Raw genomic sequence first — 23,077 nt, 5'->3', positions numbered from 1 at the left:
AAGGCTGATCACTCTTCCAATCTCACAACAGTTAACTTACAATGTACTTTCTGATAGGAGAAATAAAATCTCCATCATACTGAACTGCCACAGTAGCTACAGAAGGAATAACATTTTAAGTATTGTAATAATGCAATTATAAATTGAACTAAATATGCATTTAAATAGTAAAAAAAATACATCATTAGCAAATAGTAATTCTATTATGTTTAAAATGATTTGTTGAATGAAATACTGGATATACACAGACCTAGTATCCAGTGCAAAACAATGTATTGATGTATTAAATAAAGGTATGAACCATAGAGGGAAGTAACAGCAGCCCCGAACTGTTAAAGAGTACAGACGAAAAGACCTACAGAACGTGAACTCTGACTGCAGCAGTTTGTCTCACCTTCATGTTTTATTGTTAAATCGCATCAGACAGCAGAATAAGTCCTGTGACTGTCCATCACTTCAGCCAGGCTTTTCTCTTAGCCTTCATTTCCCTCCAACATCCATTTCCGTCTCTGTTCTGTCCTCATCTCCATCTGTAATATTGAATTCGCAGTCAGCGAACTGTCCCTTGTGTCTGCTCATTGGTCACTGGGGGGGGGTCGGTGGCAGCAGCCAATCAGGAGCCAGTTTCAGTGTCCATGTCGTCAGTGTCGTCGCCCTCCGAGCGACAGATCTCCTCCAACGCCAGCTCTGACAGACAGAACGCAGAAAACAGGAGTCTGTTTACTTCTGAGTTCTGAGTGGCCAAAAGTATGTGGACACCTGAACATTTCCTGTAAGATGTCAAAGTTATCTCTCTAACTAAATTGAATGATGAAACTAGGGGTGCCATATAATGCAGTTCATGATACTACATGTAGAAATCTGAATAATATAATAAATATTGTGACATTTACACCATGACTATATACAGCAACAACACCCATGGCTGAAAGAGAAAACACACCAATACCGACCGGATTAAGTGGATAAGGTATCAGCCGAGATGTGATCGACACACATTATATTCAGTTTCATTTTTTGCAAGTTGAGAAAAGTAGATTTAGTTGGTAGTCAAATGGCTCAACCATCTTATTGCAGGGGAGGTTGTGTGAGGAAAATGTGTGTTAGACATAGTCAGTACCAAAAGTGTTCCCCGTTAACTTACAGGTGTTACTGACACAACTAATAACTAGTGATATCTGACCGCTTCAAGAGCCTGACAGGAGAGACGTGAATAGGGACACGTAAGCTAGCATGCCATGGTTAGCCCCCTCGTTTCGGCTAGTGACGTAGAAAGCCGTGCCGATTTTAACCAGCTCACCCGGAGACTGAAGGCAGGACACATTCAGAAACCGTATCTCACTCAAAACAGCACGGATGATTTTTTTCTTTTTTTGTATGTGTGTGGAAGCACCAGAGACACAAAATAACACCCAAAATCCCAGAAAAAGTGATTTTTTTCATAATATGGGCACTTTAAGACAAAAGGCTTCAGGGTTATGTTTGATCAAAATGAAAACGTACTGCTAGCTGTCCTCCTCGCATTGTTGGATACACCTGACAACAACTGGGTAACGCTAGAGTTACAAAATGAACATTTACAGCTATTTTTTCAGCATTTAACTTCACAAAACATTGTGCGAGCGTACATCTGTGTGTGTGCGTATGTGTGTGCGTGTACCCTCGCTCTCGCTCAGCTCGGGGATCTTCCTCAGCGTGTCTCGCACAGCGGGGATCACCTGGTCATACATGTGCAGCAGCGGCCTGCAGCTCTCTGAGAAGCTGCCGTGATGCAGCAGCAGCCAGTGCAGCAGCAGCAGACACTCTCTGAGCAGCGACGCCGCCGGGCCACGCCACCATTGCAACGAGGGGGCGGGGCACTTCTGTGAGGGCGGGGCCAGGCCTGAAAGAAAGTTTTAAAAAAAACAACAACAACAACAACAACAACTCTGAGTGGTAACTGCATATTTGTTGTGTGTCATCAACAGTTTTAGTGACAGAGGGTGAATATTTGCAGCCTTGTATTTTAAATCTGATGTGTGACTGACCAGTTGAGTCCGAAGGGTCCCGAGAACCACGAAGATCCAACCACTGACGATGGAAAACAATCACCACTGTTTGAACCAACTGTGAGAGAGCGAGATAAGAGGCTTGTGTAGAAAGGTGCAACCCAATGTTTAGTAAGGGTGTCACGATTTCGATTTCAAATCGAAATCGATGGAAATGAAGACACAATCTTGAATATCTAATTGGAGAAAATTGGAATCGTCGATACTGCCACGCCCGGTCAGCTTGTCAAGCGGAAAAAAAACACACGTGTTGAAGTGCTACGAGTCAGTCAACCTCCTGTAACTTAGCTAGAGCCAGTCAAAAGATAGCATGGCAACTGCAGATGCTGGAGACCCATCGACAGAACTTGAGCCCCCTCCTGTTTCACTGAAGTGTGTGAAAGTGTGGACGTATTTTGGATTTCCAGTGAGTTATGTTGACAACGTTCGCGTTGACATCGACAAAAAAGCTACAGTTTGCAAGCTCTGCTATGTGCATGTACTATATTCTGTGCGTTTACCATTGCACATTAGCCTAGCAGCTAGCGGATAGTCCTTCTGCTTATAGCTTTAGCCCAACAAAACCGCATGGTTGAATTTCAGCCTGCATGCACGTTTCATAGCCTAAACAGAGCAGCTTATATTGGTTATATTAGAGAGAGCAACAAGGCAGCGCTGCCTGGAAGACAACGTTGGGGGCTTTAACACCAAACTCTGTGTGCTGCGAAGAGTCTACCCTCAGATTGTCAGTACACTTTTTTTTCCCTTTTTACTTTATTGACAAATTGTCAAGTTTCCAATTGACTGAAGATATGTTATTGTTACATGATGTTGTTAATAAAGGTTTTAAATTTGACAATGTCATGTGGTACATTGCGAACAAAGGTCAGATATTATATTACATACAAGTCTAGTCTAGAAATGGCATAGCGACCTGTGCTTTAAAAAAAAGAAGTAAAAATCGAGAATCGAAACCTTAGAATCGAAAATGTAATCGAATCGAGGATTTGGAGAATCGTGACACCCCTGTTTAGTGTCACTATATAAAGAGAGCAGTATTGGGAGTATTACAAAAGTAACGCAATTACAGTAATGTATTCCTTTTTGCTGTAACGCAGTAATATAACGCATTACTAATTCAATTTCGGTAACATTATAACCCATTACAATCTCAGTAACGCGAGTTACAATGCATTTTAACCCGACATTTAGAGGCGTTACTTGGCATATTCACATTAATTATACAAAATATTATGAATAAACTACGATATATTAAAGTGGATAAAGATGAGACTTTATTGAACCTGTGGTGAAATTCACAAGCTACCTTCCAAGTCATAATTGCACTTACGTATATTTCTACACTAAACATTTTTAAAAACTTTTCACCATTTAAAATAAGAACAACAAGATCATTGAGCATGACCCCTTTTGAAAAGTGTAACAACCAGTGATGTTACTGTTATTTTGGTGGAAGTAACTTAAAAGTAACGCAAATGTAGTGTAAAGCATTACAATTCAGAGACAGTAATATTGTAATATAACTAATTACTCTCAATTGACAGTAACTAGTAACCTATAATGTATTACATTTTGGAAGTAACTTGCCCAACACTGAAAGAGAGGGTCAGAGAGTTTTACCTCAGTGTGACATTGGCAGGTGCTGTGCTGGCTGGTGGTGCAGCTCTCTGCTCTCTGAGTCTTCAGTCTGCTCAGCAAACGAACCACCTGAGACACAAAGACAACAATACAGGCCAAAGCACATATACTGTTAATATTCATATAAAAGCTGAATTAAAAGTGTAGTTGCGGCGAGCACAAAACAGTGATTGCCGAGCCTTTATGACAACACTGAGGGTTGGAATTACCTATATAATAGTTCAAATAATTGATTCACTGTAACGTCGATTTCCACAACAGAATCATGTTGTATTCACCACTAGCGCTATCACTTTCTCTTCTCTTTCTACTAATACTGCTTCATTAATACATTCATTCTGGTCAGTTCTACTTTGTCATCATTTTCAACTGCTATGCAACTCAACACTAACATTTATCAAGACAACAAGTATACATGAAGGAAGTTTTGAGTTTACATCAACAGCAAATTAAAGCAGGAGCAGATCAGAAACCATGAAGGGGTCTCGCTAAAATATAATCAAACACAGAAAATTTGAAATAAAGGCCTGTTTCTAATATAGAAAAAGTGTGCGTTGTGTTACCTGCAGGTCCAGCAGAATCCAGTCTGTGTGTGTTGCCTGGTTGTCTGGTCTTGTTCTGATGAACTGGAACAACTTCAAGAAAATACATGGGTCTAAAGAAAACAACAACAACAAAAGTCAAACGCTGCTGCAGTAAGCTTAATTTAAAATCATGTGGAGAAGAAACCTAAACAATAAAGTGAATATTTGAAGCTTTTGGTAGCAGGTTCTTTTCTCTATTTTGTTTTCCACTGTGGATAGTACCCGCGGCATTCTCAGCTGATCGCCATAGCGCTGGCGTGTGTAATTGTACAGCTTGGTGCACGGCGTAGTTTTGCGGGGCTGCCATTTTTTAAAATATAGGGCAAGTGATTAGTAGCCTGGTCCTACCAGACTCTGGTACATTTCATTTGTACAGAGAGTCTGGCCTCTCTCCATTGACAAGTGTTAACTTCCTTGAAGGTGGTACTCTGTTGAAGTTTAAAACTGTTGGATCTGCCCAGAGCCACTCTGGATCCGCCATAACCAATCGCTAACGTTTGGTCGTGACGTATGTCATGCGCATGTGCAACAAGAGGGGAGACCGACAACTATCGGCTTATATTTAGCATTAGCATCGCTAGCGTTCGCCTTAGCCCACTCCTTCACCACTAACGGAGCGAGCTTGAAAATCAAACTTTTCCCGAACCCCGTGGGGAGGAGGGCCACAACTTCATGGCCACCAACAAAACTCAGCAAAGATTGTTCTTGCTCGGGCTTTAACTTCTGGATATTCGCTCGCATCTTTCTAGTGCACGTCCTCAACGTCATCATTCTTAGCCACTCCCTCTGTTCGCTGATTGGACCGCCAAATATTTGACTGGAGAAAACCCAAGAATATACCGCAAACTCAGACGGAGTACTGAAGGGAAATGAAAATTGAGCGGAAGTACGTAGGAGGGCGGAGCCAGGCTAAGTGATTAGAACATTGTGGTCGCTATTCGCAGGATGTCCCAGCGGTTCATTCTGACCAATCAGTGGTCTGCAGGGTTTTGACTAGTATCGGCTCAACTCGGTTGGAAACTCGACCGTGGTGGTACCAAAAAAAAAAAAAAAGTACCAGGTATTAGACAATATCCACAACTTTTGCTATAAAAACCAAAAAAGAGTCGTACCATGGAGTCGAAACACTGCAATAGTAGATAAATGACATTAGTAAATGTCAATGCAGTTACAGTGCCGTAGGTTTGGGTGGAGACTCACCGTGCTGAGAGCAGAGCTGCTGAGCCAGTGTCTGGTGGTCGGACATAGACGTGAGGACAGACACACTCCCCGAAACGGTCTGCAACCTGCAGTCTGCTGACAAACACACACACACCACCTGCAACACACACTGCAACCTGAGAGAGAGACAGAGACATAGACATAGACAGGTGTGACCAGTGTAAACCCATTCATTCATAATGTTAAGATACTTGTCCAGTAAAAACTGAGTGGCTTCTTTTTGTTTCTGGACTGTTGGGCGGACTGAAAAATTCACATTTCATTGGTTATTTTTACTCTCTCTTACATCACCACAGTGACTCAGTGCAGGTAGCTTACAGTCAGAGATGACATAACTTAGAGTCAGTGGAAAAGTCATAAACCCACACACACACACACACACACACACTCCCTGCTCAGCCACTCCTCTCCCTCCAGTAGTATTACTCCCAGGTGAGTGTTGCATCATGTGTGTGTGTATATGTGTGTTCCTGTATACTTGGCAATGTAAGGAGGAATGTAAAAAGAACAGAATGTGTGCTAAAGGGTGTTTCAGAGTGGGGGAAGTTTCAGTTGTCAGCTGGTTGTTGGTAAGTTTGCCTGTTTGCAGTCACACCTTAAGTGTGAGTGAGTGAGTGAGTGAGTGAGTGAGTGAGTGAGTGAGTGAGAGTGAGAGTGAGAGAGAGAGAGTGAGAGAGAGAGTGTGTGTGTGTGTGTGTGTGTGTGTGTGTGTGTGTGTGTGTGTGTGTGTGTGTGTGTGTGTGTGTGTGTGTGTACCTGTCCACGTGAGTGTCTGGGGTCCTCTCAATAAGGACACACAGGGTCTTTATGGCATTGAGGACAAGCTCCTCATTCTGCGAGCCGCCGCCTAGGCCCGCCTCACACAGCCGCAACACTGACGTCAGCAAGGCATTCTGGGAGCACAGACCCACACCTGCAGTCGAGTGTTCCGTCTAAGACCAGAGGGAGGAGGAGGATTTCATTACATGTTTTACTTTTACTTTACTTCATTTATCATAACACCATGATCTTAAGCCTCCTGGACAAACAATATGTAGTTTCATATAAACCAGTTGATATTTTATAATCGCCCCATTCTACTTTAATAAAGGTGAGGAGGTAAAGTTGATAAAGTTTAATAGATCACAATAAAGTTGAAAGAGTGTGTTTGTGTGCATCAGTGTGTTTCTGTTTGTACCTGTATGTCTGTAAGTCTGCTCTGACTCTCCTTTGACAACACAGCCGCCACCACCTGAGAGACAAGATGAAGTAGTGATGTCAAACACAATTTCAACAAGGAAAGACACACTTATACTGCATCGAAAATGCCTGAATCAAAAAATAGGAGCTCCAGATGCAACAACTATGGAATTTGACAGTGTTGTAATTAACAGAATGAACATGCTATCCTGTGTTATCCCTCTGATTTGGACATCTATACATCAGGATAAAACCTTGAGATGTGCCATCTGGTTAGTACGTTTGAATGTCTGCTGTCTGTGGTGTCATCACCTCGTCACTGTGGGCCAGCACCAGGTACAGGAGCCTCAGAGCAGCCAAACCAGTGTCCTCCACACTGAAACCAGTCAAACCAGCCTCCTCCAGTCTCCCCAGTCCAGAAGCACTGCCTGCTGGGAGCGAGCTGGCAGCGGTAGAGGTGGACCCACTGCTCCCAGCAGAGGGGGAGCGGACTGAGTCTAGAGCCTGACACAGCCGAGACAGGTGAAGCTCCAACAGAGGGAGGAGGAGGACAGCTCCGGGACACGGCCTACATAAACACACAAAATAATTTAGATTTTTTATTTTTTTAATGTTTCTCTTTGATTAATGTTATTTGCCCAAATCACACTTAATGTCTGTATCACTGGTTGTTACACTTTTCAAAAGGGGTCATGCTCAATGATCTTGTTGTTCTTTTTTTAAATGGTGAAAAGTTTTTAAAAATGTTTAGTATAGAAATATACAAATATTAACAAACATTGGCCTGTCCTCAATACACCCTCTGTAGCCATTGGTCTATATTATCTTGTTTGTTGTAAGTTGTCACTTTTGTGTGAAAACCGTATTTCAAATATGGTGAAACAGTAATTCTCAGTGGTGTCTTGATGCCTGAAATGCTTAATGTGCAGGTAACCTACATTAACACGTTTTGCCATGTGGTCATCTCAGTGCTGCTGTTGCATCATTTGGCCATAAGAGGGCTCTGCTGTCCACAGAACTGTTCAGCTTTAACTGTGGTTGCATCTCATAGCCCTTTACCTGCAGACACACCGACCAGACGGATGACCCTCGGCAGAAAAGGCAGTTGGGCTGATCAGTCTCTGCGAGTTGGTCAAAAAAATGCCTCGGAACACACCAAAGCGACGAGACGTAATGCGTCTCCATAACAGCAGGCGGCGCTAATCTGTATTGTCGCCCAAAAATGAAAACCGGCAGCTGATTGGACGAACGCGTCACGTAGGTCTGGTTTCTCCGGAAATTCAAAGACGTGGCGGCTTGTTCAGAATACGATCTCATATTTTACTAAAATAGTTCACCGAAACGTGTTTCTGAAAACATTTTAAGCGAGAAATAGGCCATGCAGTTGCTGAATCTGTCTTCATTTCAGATCGACAAAGGTCAGTTTAAAAGATTTTCGTCAGATTTTGAGAGACTCTAGTCACGCTCATTCCGCTCTCCGTTTCCGGGTTAGTTAGTCAGATGGGTCATTTGAGTCCGACTGCCGGCAGTGCCCGCCCCGCCGATTATACATGTGAAATCGGCCAAAATGAAGGCCGACGGCCCCTCGGACGGACGACGGCACGGAACACACCGAACAGACTCGAGTCACTGACCTCGCCAGACTGGCCGATTATCGTCTTGGTGTGTCTCGGGCTTTAAATAGCCTCCTCAAGTCCTCCACTTGCCTCCATTCCTCGCGTCTTAGTCCCTCCCACCAAGGAGGCACGGGAGAGATGCAAGGAAGTCATCGGAGGAGAGAGGCAACGAGCAAATGTGTTTTAGAGGGAGGGTCCTTTCCTCTGAAGCGTCACATGAATTTGTCAGCTGTTTGGGCGGAGTTAGCAACTCCTTCAGCCGCAAGGCTTCCGGGGAGACTGCTCTCGTGTATCCTCGGCTATAGTTCCTTGATGATCCCTCCTCGATGCTCGCTCCTCGGGGCAGAAATAAGAGCTTTGAGACGGCCTTCACCGAGGAGGGACAGAACAACATCTGGTTCAGCCGAGGACCGAGGAGCTATCAAATAAGGGTTATGAGATGCAGCCTGTGTTTTGTTGTTCTGGATTCTTCATTGAGCAGCAGATAAACGTCAGTAAAGTTTCAGCAGATCAACTGTAATGTCTCAATCAGTCAGTCTACCTTTTGTTTCTGCTGCTGGCTGCAGCTGCTGGTCGGTTCTGACTCAGCATGTTGAGGCCAGTTACAGCCAGACTCTGGACCGGACTCAGAGCAGCTCTGGGAGCTCCGCCCACACCGCCACCTACGCTGGCTGCAGGATCAGAGTGGAGCAGCAAACCTGCAGACAGCCCGCTGAAGTCATAACATACAACACGACACACAAAAACACCAACATCAGTTAGTCTTTGATAACAGTTCAGGTCTTTTGTGCTTATAGGGTAACATCAGTATTTTTCAACCTGGACCCTATTTTCCCATGTTTTGTGTCTAAGTGACTAATGGGAACAACAATTGTTGCAATTGGTCCAGTATTAAGAAAGACTGCTGCAGTTAGCAGCAGCAAAACAAGCTGCAACGTAAAGTTAATGGCAATTGCGCACCTTCAATTTACGTTCACTAAATGTTGGCAATTTCGGAGCTGTTCCTGGTTTAAAAAAAACCAAATCTTACTCTTTAACAAAAAGGTCTCTCTCTGTAGGGATCCTTTCTATAATGTCATGAGCAGTCAAACGACAAACGCCGTGCAACCAGTAACATAGCTCAAACACAGCGTTAGTGATTCGACTGGTCATGACTGTTATCCAAGATGGCGCCCTCATGTAAACATGAGCGCTACTGTCTTAATAATTTATCTTTTTAATAAACTGTCTGTACACTTACAAAGTTCTCAATGCTTCGGTTTACATGTAGGGACCCTCATTATGCTACCGTTGAAGTGAGGTGCTATTTTGAACGTTGTTAAAATAGCGATTAACCATCTGCCCCGAAAGCTAGCGTTAGCAGCTAACCACCGGTTTGCGTTAGCTTATTTAAAGCTAGAGACGCATTCGATTAGCATGAAAACAGATCCCAGAGAACGTTCGACTGGGTACACATATTTTATTAACCCCTAGGTTCATTTTGCGCCGGAATTGTCCTTTAACTATGCCCTTGTAGCCGTGCGGCACCAATCACATCGGTGTATCTGATATAGGCGGACCAGAGGCGAGCTAAACAGATGACGACAGTTTAATCTACCAGTTAGCTCCGCTGGTGGCTAAGCGTATGGGGCTCTGGATACGTCACCCCGTGTATTGTTGTGATTGGTCGTAGTGTTATCCAATTGCATGCAGTGAGATTTTCAAATGCATGCTTGGTGCCGCCCCTCGAGTTGGACCATTTTCATTACTCAGTGCCAGACCCTTAATCTTTCAGATTCGGGTCTGGATTTCCAGGCTAGTATCAGACGGCCTCGTGGATGAAAGTGGATGGGTGGATGGACCAGAGATTGAAAAAATATCCGTTTCTCTCTGGAGTTACTGATGCAAACACCTTCCCTCTAACTACTTGTATTACATATATTACACTCCATTAGCGCCCACATTCAACCCCAGGAAGAATAGTCTTCGCTATGGTGATGACTAATGGGGATCCTTAATAAACATACAATAAACACTGTCATGGTTACAGTGCAGGGTGTTTACCTGGATGTCAGGTGGATGTCAGTCAGACTCATGGATAGCAGGTGAGAGAGGCCGAGGCTGCTGGGAGACAAAGGCTGCTGCAGCAATAACCCTAGTAGGACCCCACCTGGAGGACCCCACACACACACACACACACACAGTTGGACTCATGAGAGACCGATAAAAAAAAAAAAACAATGGGTAAAATCTGTGCAGCAAAGGCCGACATATTCTGAGAAGATTCTTTCCCTAGTATGGGCCAAGCTCCAAAAAAACCCACTGGATCCTACATTTCCCATAATGCTGGATAATTGGATATTGTCTTTCATGAGACCCTTCCTGTCTGGTAAATGCCCTCATTTTTGAAACTCGTCTATAGCCTAAAGGCCGTTTTATGGTTGTGCGTAGAATCGTCGGCGTACCCCCGCAGACCCCCGTGCGTCTACGGCAGACCCTACGCCGTAGCCCGACATGCACCTCTCAAAAAATGTAACCGCATGTCGCTCGGCCGTGGCTTGGTAGCGTTGCATTTCCCCTGACTCATTTCCTTGTTCTCTTTCTCCATAAACAACATGAAATCAAGGAGAGGGTTAACTTTTCCTGCTACAGATTTCCCACCTTGGTCAGAAAACACAGGGGAGACACTTTGTTTCTCTCACCATGGCCCTCATTTATGAAACGTGCGTACGACCAAAAACAGGTGTAGGACGGGTGTACGCCGATTCCTACGCAAAGCAAGGCATTTATCAATTTGAACGTGAGCGTAGGCTGCGAAAAAATCTCATGTCTGGTCTGAACTCGTGTACACAAGTTTTCGAGTCAGTGTGGACTTGTGGTGCAGCACATAAAAAGTTTAACAGGAGAAGGAGAAGTCATCAGTTGATCACTTATCAGCAATGGCAGATCTGGCTCTTTTAGAAGACCTCTATTCGCCGGTACAACAGTGCACACGTACGCGCACGGGCCACGGTGGAGCGCTCCATTGGATTGATTAAGGGCAGATGGCTCATGGTCTTGCATCAGCAGGGGGGGGGACCCTACTATACACAGCAGAAAAAGTCTGCAACATTGTTTTAGCCTGTGGGGTTCTGGAGCCAGATGACCCGATGCCCAGAGAGCAGTGTCCAGCACAGCCCCAACTGGGGGCTATACCAAGGAGACAGGAAATAATTCCTCGCTTTTAAAAGGTATAGTGTTATGTTTGGCAATGATAGCCTACTCAATACAGGAAACATGACGATGCACAACATTTTTATTTATTCTTCAGGTTTTCGTTTCTCTTTTAAAGTGTCGTTAATGGCCACAAGTCAACGATTTATTTCTGCCATTGACCGAGTTATTTCGGCTTGTTTTTCCAGCACCTCTGCTGTCAGGAGACAGGGTCGGGGTGGTGGTCCAGCACATGGGGGGGGAGGAGGACATGCACTCTCCCTCACAGCTGTTGCCTGGTTCTGACTCATGAAAAAAACACGAGAAAAATAAAAGACACTGCATAAACTCCGCTACGGTGTGTTTATTTAAATATACGTAAACCATGTAGGCCCTTAGAGATTGCAATATAAGCCTGTATATTACTATGGGGACTATAGCATACATATGCCAAGGATGTATTTAAATAAACTTCAGCTGGAGTCCGATTTACCACGGCAACACTGTTGACTGCATCAGTGATCTCTTTCCATTCCGCATTCTTTCTACAGCCTTTAATATAATACCAGTTTTCAGGCTGCCAAATCTACAAACGTAAGTGCAAATGAACCTGAGATATTAGGGTTTCAATCTCCACCTCTGAAAAGTGCCGCTTCTTAGCCGGATTACGTCTCACCATGTCGTAAATTGTAGGGGCGAGGCCTCAAAACTGAGAATATATTGGGGCGTGATATTTAAATTACGATCGTTTCCAGACGCTGCATTTATCAATGTACGACCATTCTTACGCTCCGATTGGTGTGATACGAATGTTTAATGAATCACACGTGAAGCCTGTCGTAAGAGGATTTCTGCGCTCCTATCTGCGCTGGTTTCTACGTTAGGTTGATAAATGAGGGCCCATGACTCTAGAGTCGCTACTCGCTCCGAAGATAATCACAGTCACTCTCTCAATTCTCCCTCGCTCCATCACCCACTCCACACACACACGCCAGCTCGACGCACACACCAGCGCACAAGTATAAACATCAGGCCACTTGCGTAGGCTACGGCGAAAGCTCTGCGTGGAGCCTCCGCAGAACCATAAAATAGGCTTAAGTCATGATAACATTCTGAGATCATTAGTGATACATTCTCAGACTTGACAAAACTCCTCCAGAATGACACACACATTACACGACCTTTAACTAACAACCTTTGTGCTTACACACCAACCAGACGGCCGACCGTCGGCAGAAAAGGCAGTCGGACTGATCAGTCGGGTCCCCGAGGTCCAAAAAGTGCCTCAGAACACACCGAAGAGACGCCGACTTGAGCGTACACTCTGCGCGTGCGCGAAACGTAATACGTCTCCATAGCAGCAGGCGGCGCTGCTCTGTAATGTTTCCATTAACAGTCCGATTGTTTCCCAGAAAATGAAAACCGGCAGCTGATTGGACAAACGCGTCACGTGGTTCTTTTTTCTCTGGAAATTTACAGCCAGACTGTCATGGCGGCTTGTTCAGAATACGATCTCATATTGTACTAAAATAGTTCACCGAAACGTGTTTCTGAAAACATTTTAAGCGAGAAATAGGCCGTGCGGTTGCTGAATCTGTCTTCATTTCAGATCGACAAAGGTCAGTTTAAAAGATTTTCGTCAGATTTCGAGAGGCTCATCCGCTCGCCATTTCCGGGTGATTCCCGAATGCCCTGTCTCCGACTGAACATGTCGGGTCGGCCAAAATGAAGGCCGACGGCTCCTCGGACGGACGACGGCACGGAACACACCGAACAGACTCGAGTCACCGGCCTCGCCAGACGGTCCGACGGCCGATAATCGGCTCTGTGTGTCAGCGCCCTAAAAGAACGACGGAATGAACCTTTAATCGCCACTACTGTCAGAGGTGTGATCAGCAGATGCAAATTCGTACCAACACACCTGTGTGACGTTAGGATGGTTTAATATAGCAAATCAAGTTATAATTCTACAGATGTTCTGTGTGTTTGACCGGATAAACGGATCCAGTGTCAGTCCTTGGTTACAGATATCACTGTATTTGAATCCTGTATATTTGTAATGTAATTAATGAATACATGTAATTTATGGATATATAAATACCATTACGTCTTCAAAATGTTTGTTTTTTTAAGTATGAATGAGCTGAGAGTCTAATTTCTTGATTATTTAGGCTGACCAGTTGGAAAATTCGTCAGGCAACCAAAGGGATTTCTTCTTATCAAGCAGCACTGCAGACTGACCTCGGAGCTGCAGGTGAGCAGGTCTGACGGACAGGAAGGGGTCTGGGCGAGACGCTTCCTGTCTCTCCCCAGATCTGCTGCTGGACACCCCTCTGTCTGCTGGAACACACAAGACACGCACACGTCAATCAAAGTGGTGTCCTCAACACGCCTGTTTCCCCACCACAACTGCCATCGACATCGTCATGTGACCCACAGTCTTTCCGTGTCTTCACCGGTGTCGTTCTGGACGGGACGTGGGCTCCAAATGTCTCCTTGGTGATAAAGCCATTTCCTGTTGGAGAGGAGGAGCTGCTGCCGCTCCCATGATGCAACTGAGCGAGACAGTTTAGCACTTTGGGACTGCGAGAAAGAAGAGAGCAGCCAACCAGATTAGAGATGAGCGGAGGGCAATCAAACATTCCGACTTGATGTGATAATTTCTCACACACACACACACACACACACACACACACACACACACACACAGGTCAGTCGGACATGTTCATTCTGGAGTCACAGCTGCAACTGTTCCACCGCAGTGACCCACTGACAAAACACCAAACATTTCCTTTGGGTCGTGTTTTGCTTTTCTCTTCAAATGTCTTGTTCAGTCCAAACAACAGTTCAAAACCCAAATATATTTAGTTTAAAATGATATAAAACAGTAATATTGATAATGACTGACCTGTTTCTAGGCAGTGGAGAGACCATCTTGTTTTTGTCCGAACTGTGCAGTTTGGTCTTTATCTCATTGATCTCAGCTTCTTTAAACTGCAGCTCTGACTGCAAAGACTGAACCTGAACATAGAGAACATGTTATTATCATATTATTCTAGGAATTATATATATATGTGTGTGTGTGTGTGTGTGTGTGTGTGTGTGTGTGTGTGTGTGTGTGTGTGTGTGTTTCTGCAGCTACTCACCTTCTTGTTGAGCTCCTTCTCCTTTTCACTCTGCTCTCTCTGTCTCTGGGTCTCCAGCTGGATCTGTTTCTGCCTCTGGGCCTCCTTCTCCTGCTGAGCTGCTTTCAGAGAGTCCCGCAGGACCCGGATCTCCCCGCTCTTCAACACAATCTCCTCCTCCACCTCCTTCAGCTAATAACATACACATTTACCAGGACATGTTTATCCAGAGTCTGTTCTTAGCTGGTACAAGTCACTCAGTAATGTCATAGTAAACCACACTGGTAGTAAATCGTCTTTGCTTTGAAAGGCCCTACACTGCTCCCATCCATTACACTTTACATTGTCCTTCTAGGTCTGGGCACTGAAATGGGTCCATAACACAGACTATCAAACGCTACCAAGTACTGAACGCAAATGTCTGGTTAGATTCAGAAGTTGTCATATAAATATGCAAACTTGAATGTGTTGTAATGACTTAAAATGACACTTATCAATTACAGAGACAGGACTATGTCTTTTTAGATGAAAAGTATTTATTTAAAAACCCCTAAGAAGCAGTGGTCATTACAAACTCATGCTCGTATAAATCATATAAATCCACAGCCCTTTATTTAAAATTGTAGTAGAACTACAAGAGTTTGCAAAGAAAAACAAGTATGAAAGGATGAACTTTGGACAAATGTGCAAATTAAAGGGGCACTATGCAGTTTTAGCCATGTCGTCGCCATTTTCTCGCTTTTTGCTCGCAGGTTTCTCTATAGAGCTCCCCCTACAGCTTCGGAATAGATATTTGGCAGCTCCTATGTTTACTTGTGTCTGACTCCTCGCTCGGTCAATCTGACGTTTCCTCTTTCTCTGTTCCTCCGACAATGCTTTCCTAGCTTTCTGCTTTTTTTTTCTGTTTTTTAGCTGGTTCCTGAATGGGCGTATGTGTGCAGTGCCATGAAGCAATTCGTTACATCGCGAGACCTGATATCACGCGATCCACCCTTGTCGCAAGGGTGGTTTTTCCGCTCACACGCGCTAGGGGGGAGCGAGACGACCACAATTCAACCCGAAAAAAGTCATATAACCATTCCAATGACTCCGAAACTGTTCAGTTAAGGTAAATTAAGCTAAAAAAACGGCATAGTTCCCCTTTAAGGACAAGACGTAACGCATTTGCATCTGATGGAATGGTGCAAAAAGGAGTTGGGGTTTTAATAGTTCAGATATTGTAAACATCATATACAGTAGCTTCAATTAAGAGTTAGAACTATCTGATACAGATTATGCTGTGATACCACCAGAGAGGGTGGAATAAGATGATTTGAACAACCTGAGTTGGTCAAAAGGCTATTTTTTATTTGTAGTCATTAGACATGATGTTACAGCGTCATCAGTCAAAGGTTGTCAAAATACTTTATAAGTATGCAGAACAATATCAAAAAGTGAAAAGAATAGTGTTATAGCATATACTAACAAATAAAGTGAGAATATAACATCTCTCTAACGTCTTATGTATACGTCTCCTGTTTCTTTTGTAATTCATTACATTATTACAAAGTGTTTTGTTACTCGTTTGTGGTTCTCAGTGATGTAAAACCACTTCACAAGTTATTAGGATATATTTTTTATACTTGCACTCTTTATTTTTGCACTCCTCCCACTTCCCATTTGTATTGCAACTGCTGCACAGCAATTTCCCTCAGGATAAATAAAGTTTGATCTTTTATTACCTTAAGAGTCCTGCTCAACAAAATTACGAAGTCACAGGAAACGTAGAAATAACAATTTATTCATGCTATAACCTCACGGTTAAATGGGATATCAAATGCCCTGTTATTGTTTTTACCTGCCCTGTTGATCTTGTGGCTGTCGGATGTTTAAATAAAAAAAAAATTAAAAAAAGTGTTATCAAGTGAGAAACCAGCAAGTCTCACCTTCCTCTTTAGCTCTGCATGCTGGGCCTCCAGCAGACTGTGGGAGTCTTCTCTGCCCGACCCAAACTGCTGCTGTCTGTTACCTGAACACACCAAACAACAAAGCTTTATAGTGTCAGTTAACTGTAACCACCCCAGTTCTATGTGAAAAAACAACACATAACTACCACTGCAAGTCATTTCTTAATACTCTTATTCCTTCTTATTAGAAACTGAACTCAAATGTTGTTAAATCTATCATTATCATTCTACTTTTACATTATTTTATTTTTTTTAATTGGAAATCTGTGTTTGTGAACTCTGTGTACCAGAGGACACACTCTTATCTGTGCCTATTAAAATTAGCATGTTTCAAACTAGGGCTGGGCGATAGGGAGAAAATCAGATATCACGATATTCTTGACCATATACCTCAATGTCGATATTGCGGCGATATTCTAAGGTTGACAATTGGTGCTTCAACAAAATAGCTTCACACTAAGATTTTAGATAATCATCAGTAATGTGGACATAATGTCTAAGTGGGGAAAAGGCAAATAATAGAACAGCTAGAACAGTCTGGTAAGTTCAGAAAAGTACTGTAATGCAGCCTTTAAAACCAGTAAAAGACAACACTTATGTCATATCACCATATTACAATATCCAAAATCTAAGACGATATCTAGTCTCATATCACGATAATCGATATAATATTGATATATTGCCCAGCCCTATTTCAAACCAAAATTGGCTCTTGGTCATATACAGGTAAAAACGCTCTGGCTTGTTTGTATTTCTCTAAACTAGGCCTGTAACAATTATTACACAATTGTCTTACAGAATCGCAGGCACTTGACCCTAAACACTAGGGCTGGGCAATACATCGATATTATATCGATATTTGAGGCTAGATATCTAATATCGCAATATGACAAGTGTTGTCTTTTCCGGGTTTTAAAGGCTGCATTACGGTCAATTGGTGTAATTTTCTGAACTTACCAGACTGCTTTTGCTGTTCTATTATTTGCCTTTACTCACTTAGTTATTATAGTCACAATACTGATGATTATTTGTCTAAAATGTAATTGTGTAAATATTTTGTGAAAGCACCAATTGTCAAACCTACAATATTGTCACAATATCCATGTATTTGGTCAAAAATCGCGATCACGTAAGGCTTGTGTCATGTGGATGCGCCGACAGTGTTGTTGTCATTACTTAGAATTCCTCATGGGGGCGACAGAAACTAGGCACTTTAGCTTTAATACATCCCAGGAATATGCACTACGGTAGGGAAGCCAACAATAGCCATGTTAGCTCATGTTAGCTCTAATACTTTGGGTACATGTGCAAGGATATATGAAATTACTTACTGTTATACCGATGCCTAACGTTACCACGTCCACCTGCCGTTAAACAGTGTGCTGGTGGAACACAACTGGCACAGGTCGGTGTACTGCCGTGCAAAGCGAAAAGACCATAACTCAATTTTGGTCGAAAATTAGTTATTGTCATTTTTGGAACTTTAAAGATCTGCTTGTGGACAAATATCTTGTGGACAAAAATGATATTGTTTTGGGGTGAAAATTGTGTGTTGTCTTTACTGTAACTTCAAAAGCCGTAGGCAGAATACCGTAACATCAGTTACGGTTCTTTGTCTTTGTTTCACGGCGCTTCAGAATGCTCAAATTGAGTTAAGGTACTCTGTAAATGCGATGGGCGTGCACACACACACACGCACACGCACACACACGCACACACACACACACGGAAAGATGCCGCTACGCTCGTAACTGTAAGTAGTAGGCTACAATAAAACCTAAAAGTAAATACGTATCAATACTCACCTGTCTACAGGCATACACATGTAGGAAGCGATATATATTTCATTTCATATCTCTGTCTGTCTGTGGGAACGTTATGAAGTGACGTAATTACGCAACGTGAACATCACCGAAAAGCTGCAAACCCCGCAATGAAGCCATGTTTTTGCAAGTTCCCGCAATTTCATCGCATAAAATTGCATAAATATCCCGCATATTCCATAGCATATTTTAAGAAAACGTGCCGCATAATCAAGGATTTTCGCCCGCAACAATCACAAAAAAATTCCGCATTTTTCTGGAAGGACTGTCTGAACTTACCGAGAGGTTCTCTGCTTGGTATCCCAGCATTCCCTCTGTTGCTGCTGCTGAACCCAAACGTGTTCGCTCTGCTCTGATTGGCTGTGGTTCTGCTCACAGAATGGCTCTGCCCCGCAGATGGCGGCTGGGCGGACCCGCGGGCCAGCTCTGTCGGTTTGGTTCCTGGTTTAGACCCAAGCCCAGGTGCAGCGGCCGAGGTAATGGCCTGCGAGGCGATGATGTCAATCTCATCCAAGTCGTCCTGGGTGAAATCCATGTCATCTCCAAACGGGTCGTCAAAGGCCACTGCCGTCACTACATCCTGGTTCATGCCTCGGAGGCGCTTGGTGGGGGGGCAGTTCATGCTGTGGGAGAGGAAGAGGAAAGAGACAGGCAGGTTAACCAGCTTCAAACAACTTGTTGGTCTGCAATGTGTTCGGTGTAGCATCAGAGTCCATATTTATAAAGCGTGTGAGAGTATGAAATTTATGAAAGTTTTAGCTGGCAGAAAATTCACAGAGTGATCCAACTTCATATGAGGTGTAGCTCCTAAGCCTCCTTAAGTACAATCAAAACTGCATCACTCTGAAAAGTTTTGAACAGTTGATTATCTACTCTGAGATGCTTGTTAAATATGGGCCATGGGTCAGTATCAATAAAGACAATCAATAATAAATAACAATTAACAATGCATTACATTTTAATTGTGATATTTTGTGAGTAAAACGGAATCTGCAACATAACCAGCTATATTTCTCTGTCGGGTAAATGTAATAGTACAATGTGTTCCTCTGAAGCAGTGTACACAGTGTGAGTAGTATACAGTTGGGTTGCATATTAAGCGTTTGAGGGATTACTGTAAATTATTTCGGGGGACAATGGTTCTGGAGCAAGCTGCAAGCAGCAATACAGGAGGTCAAGCAATCGGCCCGTTCCTTACAGGTACGTCTTGAACGGTAACTGTACTAGTCAATCAAATTTAGGATAATTCTTCAGACCGTTTTGGTACGTTTTAAACATACTTTATTCTACTGACTGACAATGGAGTATTCATCAGCAGCCACTGTCAAGCCTCTGCAAGTTGATTTTCGTAGATATGTAAGTAAGGAACTCAATTTTAACATTGATTAGGAGTTTGGTAAATGCTCAGTAGGAACGACTCCACAATGTGATATGTAAGAGGTGCAACAGTGATGTGGTCCATGCTCTGCACAGACCAAAGTGACTGCAGGTTTCCCACTAAACTTAATCTTCTAAATCACCCAGTTGCTAGTAATTAACGTTAACGTTCGCGTGGTGTCATTTCCTCTGGGTTATCTGTGTTACCTTCTCCCGGTGGTGCTGCTGTCGCTCCTGTTAGCCGTTAGCTAAAAAGATAACGCTGGAAAACTAGCTGTGATTTCAATGAGAGGTGGCCTGCTTAGCTAACCCAGGTCACTTCGTCATAACGGTATTTAAATGTCAGTTTACACTTCATGAAAAAGCCATTAGAAGCCTTCAACTAAACGGTGCCTCAGCACTTAATTAAACGAAGAAATGGGTTACATGTTAGCCACTAGCCAGCAGCTAGGTATAGGATAGGATAAAAGTGTGTTGTTCCGCCCGCTCCGGTGCCGCTGACAATCTGACCAATCAAATCGCTGCGCTGACAGTCCGACCAATCATAGGCGACCATGCGCTGGTTGCTGGACAGGTCCCTGTTCGAGACAAACTGTACTAAACGCGCAATCGACATTTTGCGAAACGTTTTTCCAAGCGTTAGATGAGAATAATGTTATCACTTGCATCTCTTGTACGGTAAATAATAAGCTTATCGTATCGTGGTGGTTAACTTATTGTAGGACAAAAAATGGAAACAGGAGGAAAGACCTTTAGGACAGAATCAAGGTCATTGCCAAGTAGGGTTTCATATACAAGGAATTTGCCTTGGTATTTTGGTGCATACAAATAAACATGGTTAGAGAAAATAAAAGATAAAAACGAGTACTGCAACAGTCAAGAAAAAAATAAAATAAAATTGACAACAAAAATATAAAAGAAATTTAAACCAAGGATATGTGCAAATGTTCAACGGTATGAGGTATAGAGAATATGTGCAATGTACAGAGCCAAGCCCGCAAACAAAACCCACCTGACAGTATATCTAAACCCCAGGTATTAACACATTATATGTTGTTTGTTTATTCCATACAAAAACTAAGTGTAAAAATGACATGTGGTTTTACAGAGGGATATGTGTGGGACTATTTATTAGCCAGGTGCAGTACCCTATGGGGTCTCTGCTGGTTACTTGGCGACCTCACACAGATTGCAAAACTCATGTATCCACCTTATTCCTTGCTGGTCACATGCTACATAGCTACAGGACCATGCCCCATACAATCATTGTATTTTGAAAAGTGAGAAATGAAAATGACCATGCGTGTATTTAGAAAAAGAAAAAGAACATTCATTTCTTGTGACCTTATAATCTGACAGTTTTTATCCACGTTATTTCAAAGGCTGATGGATGTTAATATAAATCCCTGTATGTACACTCCACATATGGAAGCTTCTTGTGGCTTCTCAGCAACAGCAAGTGTGCTTTCCATTTTTAGACACAGACAGGTCTGTGTCGCAGCTGAGGCTCTACGTGTGTGTGTGTGTGTGTGTGTGTGTGTGTGTGTGTGTGTGTGTGTGTGTGTGTGTGTGCTTGCATGTGTGTGCAACACTGACACATGCTCCCTCTCTTTCTCTTTCCGCCTCTGTACTTCAGTACAGAAATGGTAGAGCTCAGCGACAGGCATCCGGATGCACCCATCATCATCATCATCATCATCATCATCAGCAGCAGCAGCAGCAGCAAGACACACACACACCCACTATCATTACTAACATCTGTAGCACTATAGTATCACCGGCATCACCAGTATTCTTCAGGTCTCCTCTTCATAAATTTGGCTCTTTATGTCTTAAAAATATAATTAATTGAATCAGCAAAGCGACACACACACACACACACACACACACACACACACACACACACACACACACACACACACATATTTGGCAGGCGAGTTGGTTGCCATAACAACCAAACAGTCAAAGCAGGGTCACTGAGTGAATCAGATGAAATGAAGCCTACATACATGTGTATGTGTGTCTTACTGCAGAGCAGAGGAGCGGCTGTTAGTAACTCTCATATGTTTCTGATTCTGTCCTTTGTGGATTTGAAACATTTCTGACTGTCCTCTCCTGTAGTGTTGTCCCAGGAGGCCCTGTTGTGGGAGCGCTGTCCAATCAGAGTGAGAGCTGTTTTACTGTAAGATGGGCAGGATATCCCCTGTGATGTGATTTTCATAGACAGATATAAACCTTTTTTTTTTCATTTTGGAGTAGAGATGCATCGAATGTAAATCTTCTTCTTGTCTGATTCCATTTTCCGATTTTTCAAAAGTCTGACCTGCCGATTCTGATTTTGGCCAATTATATTCTTTCTTTTTAAGAACTATAATTGACATACACAAACATGTATGTACATTTTCTTTAATGCTAAATTCAATTGACCCTGTATTTTGTCTGCTAAAATGACAACTATCCCTAGCAGAATCTGTAGCTGTCTAGGTTGAAAAGCTGCCTTTTTAATGTTTTAATATTTCCAGCTGATTCATTTAAAATGAGGACCCTGCAATAAGGTTTTAAATATTAACGTGTCACATAAATGTCCACCATCAAGGAAAAATGCATGAGCTCACATAGGGCCTAGATCACACCAATATGGTACATTAATGTTTCATGTCTACAAAAGTAGTTGATATGAAGGCTATTTGGACATTCTAGTATATTGCAGCCTTTCTGAACAACAACATTCATTTAAATGAACTACATAGTTTTATTAGACTTTTATTGCACACTGATGAGACAAAAAATTGGAAATCAGCAATGTGTTAAAGTGCTGCTGCTTTAATTCCTATAAATCACCAGATGGTCTATCACTGTGCTCACTGAGTTCAAGGCCCCGGGTTCTAATCTTTTTTTTGGGAATAAACAGAAAGAAAGTCTGAAAGCTTATTTTGCCCATTACTAGTCAACAAATCACTTTAGATTGCGTTAGTCTCAGTGCAGCACATCCAGTGTAGGCTACTCAACTCAGGTATAGTTTTTTGGTCCACACCTAAGGTTGGAGCCAATGGATCTGGACTAAACTGCCATTGTGAAAGCATCCTGATAATGGATCAGGTCTCCTTGGGTCTGTTTTAGAACATGGTCTAGCGGCCCTCGGTTCCCTTCCAAATTGTGTTTCTCTCTTAATTTGTTAATCAATTTGTGCAGACTGAAAGTCTCCAATCTGAAGCAGAAGACCTCTAGTTAGTCTAGTAGACATGAGGGACTACATCTCCCGGCATACCTCGAGCAGCATCTGCTGGAGGATCCTGGATGAACAGCTAGGAGATGGATGGTTGGACGGTTTCCTCTGTTACTGTGTGTA

The 23,077-nt window shown here is 43.0% G+C and overlaps 2 protein-coding genes across 3 annotated transcripts in view; one reads left to right on the top strand and one right to left on the bottom strand.

The window, feature by feature from the left end:
• Window positions 1–35: 35 nt before the first annotated feature.
• Window positions 36–20,214, bottom strand: atrip (ATR interacting protein). Of its 2 annotated transcripts, none has more exons than XM_078249153.1 (18): window positions 19,936–20,214; window positions 18,631–18,974; window positions 16,508–16,590; window positions 14,604–14,774; window positions 14,366–14,478; window positions 13,895–14,040; window positions 13,699–13,797; window positions 10,330–10,435; window positions 8,828–8,998; window positions 6,983–7,238; window positions 6,669–6,722; window positions 6,248–6,423; window positions 5,471–5,607; window positions 4,250–4,341; window positions 3,669–3,755; window positions 2,028–2,106; window positions 1,661–1,882; window positions 36–687 (listed from the first exon to the last, which is right to left on the bottom strand). In XM_078249153.1, exons 2-18 carry the CDS (start codon window positions 18,971–18,973, stop codon window positions 614–616), a joined length of 2,409 nt encoding a protein of 802 aa, XP_078105279.1. In that variant the 5' UTR covers window position 18,974; window positions 19,936–20,214; the 3' UTR covers window positions 36–613. The 2 variants fall into 2 exon arrangements, with proteins under 2 accessions (XP_078105279.1, XP_078105280.1); XM_078249154.1 differs by having other exon boundaries at window positions 13,699–13,794.
• Window positions 19,488–23,077, top strand: part of LOC144516112 (uncharacterized) — a 17,280-nt gene continuing 13,690 nt past the window's right edge. The window contains exons 1-2 of the mRNA XM_078247317.1: window positions 19,488–19,551; window positions 21,850–21,893. Coding sequence (XP_078103443.1) covers window positions 19,488–19,551; window positions 21,850–21,893 — 108 coding nt within the window. The remainder of the gene's footprint in view (window positions 19,552–21,849; window positions 21,894–23,077) is intronic.

This window comes from Sander vitreus, chromosome 4, assembly GCF_031162955.1.
Source record: "Sander vitreus isolate 19-12246 chromosome 4, sanVit1, whole genome shotgun sequence".
NCBI lineage: Eukaryota > Metazoa > Chordata > Actinopteri > Perciformes > Percidae > Sander > Sander vitreus.
This window is presented reverse-complemented; position numbering and strand designations above follow the sequence as displayed.

Excerpts from the sequence above, each read along its gene's own strand:
- atrip (XM_078249153.1), bottom strand. The coding sequence starts at position 18,973 with ATGAACTGCCCCCCCACCAAGCGCCTCCGAGGCATGAACCAGGATGTA. Across the intron at positions 13,798-13,894 it reads GGTGAAGACACGGAAAGACT|CAGACAGAGGGGTGTCCAGC; the intron begins GTGGGTCACATG and ends TGTGTGTTCCAG. Across the intron at positions 5,608-6,247 it reads CCAGACACTCACGTGGACAG|GTTGCAGTGTGTGTTGCAGG; the intron begins GTACACACACAC and ends TCTCTCTCTCAG.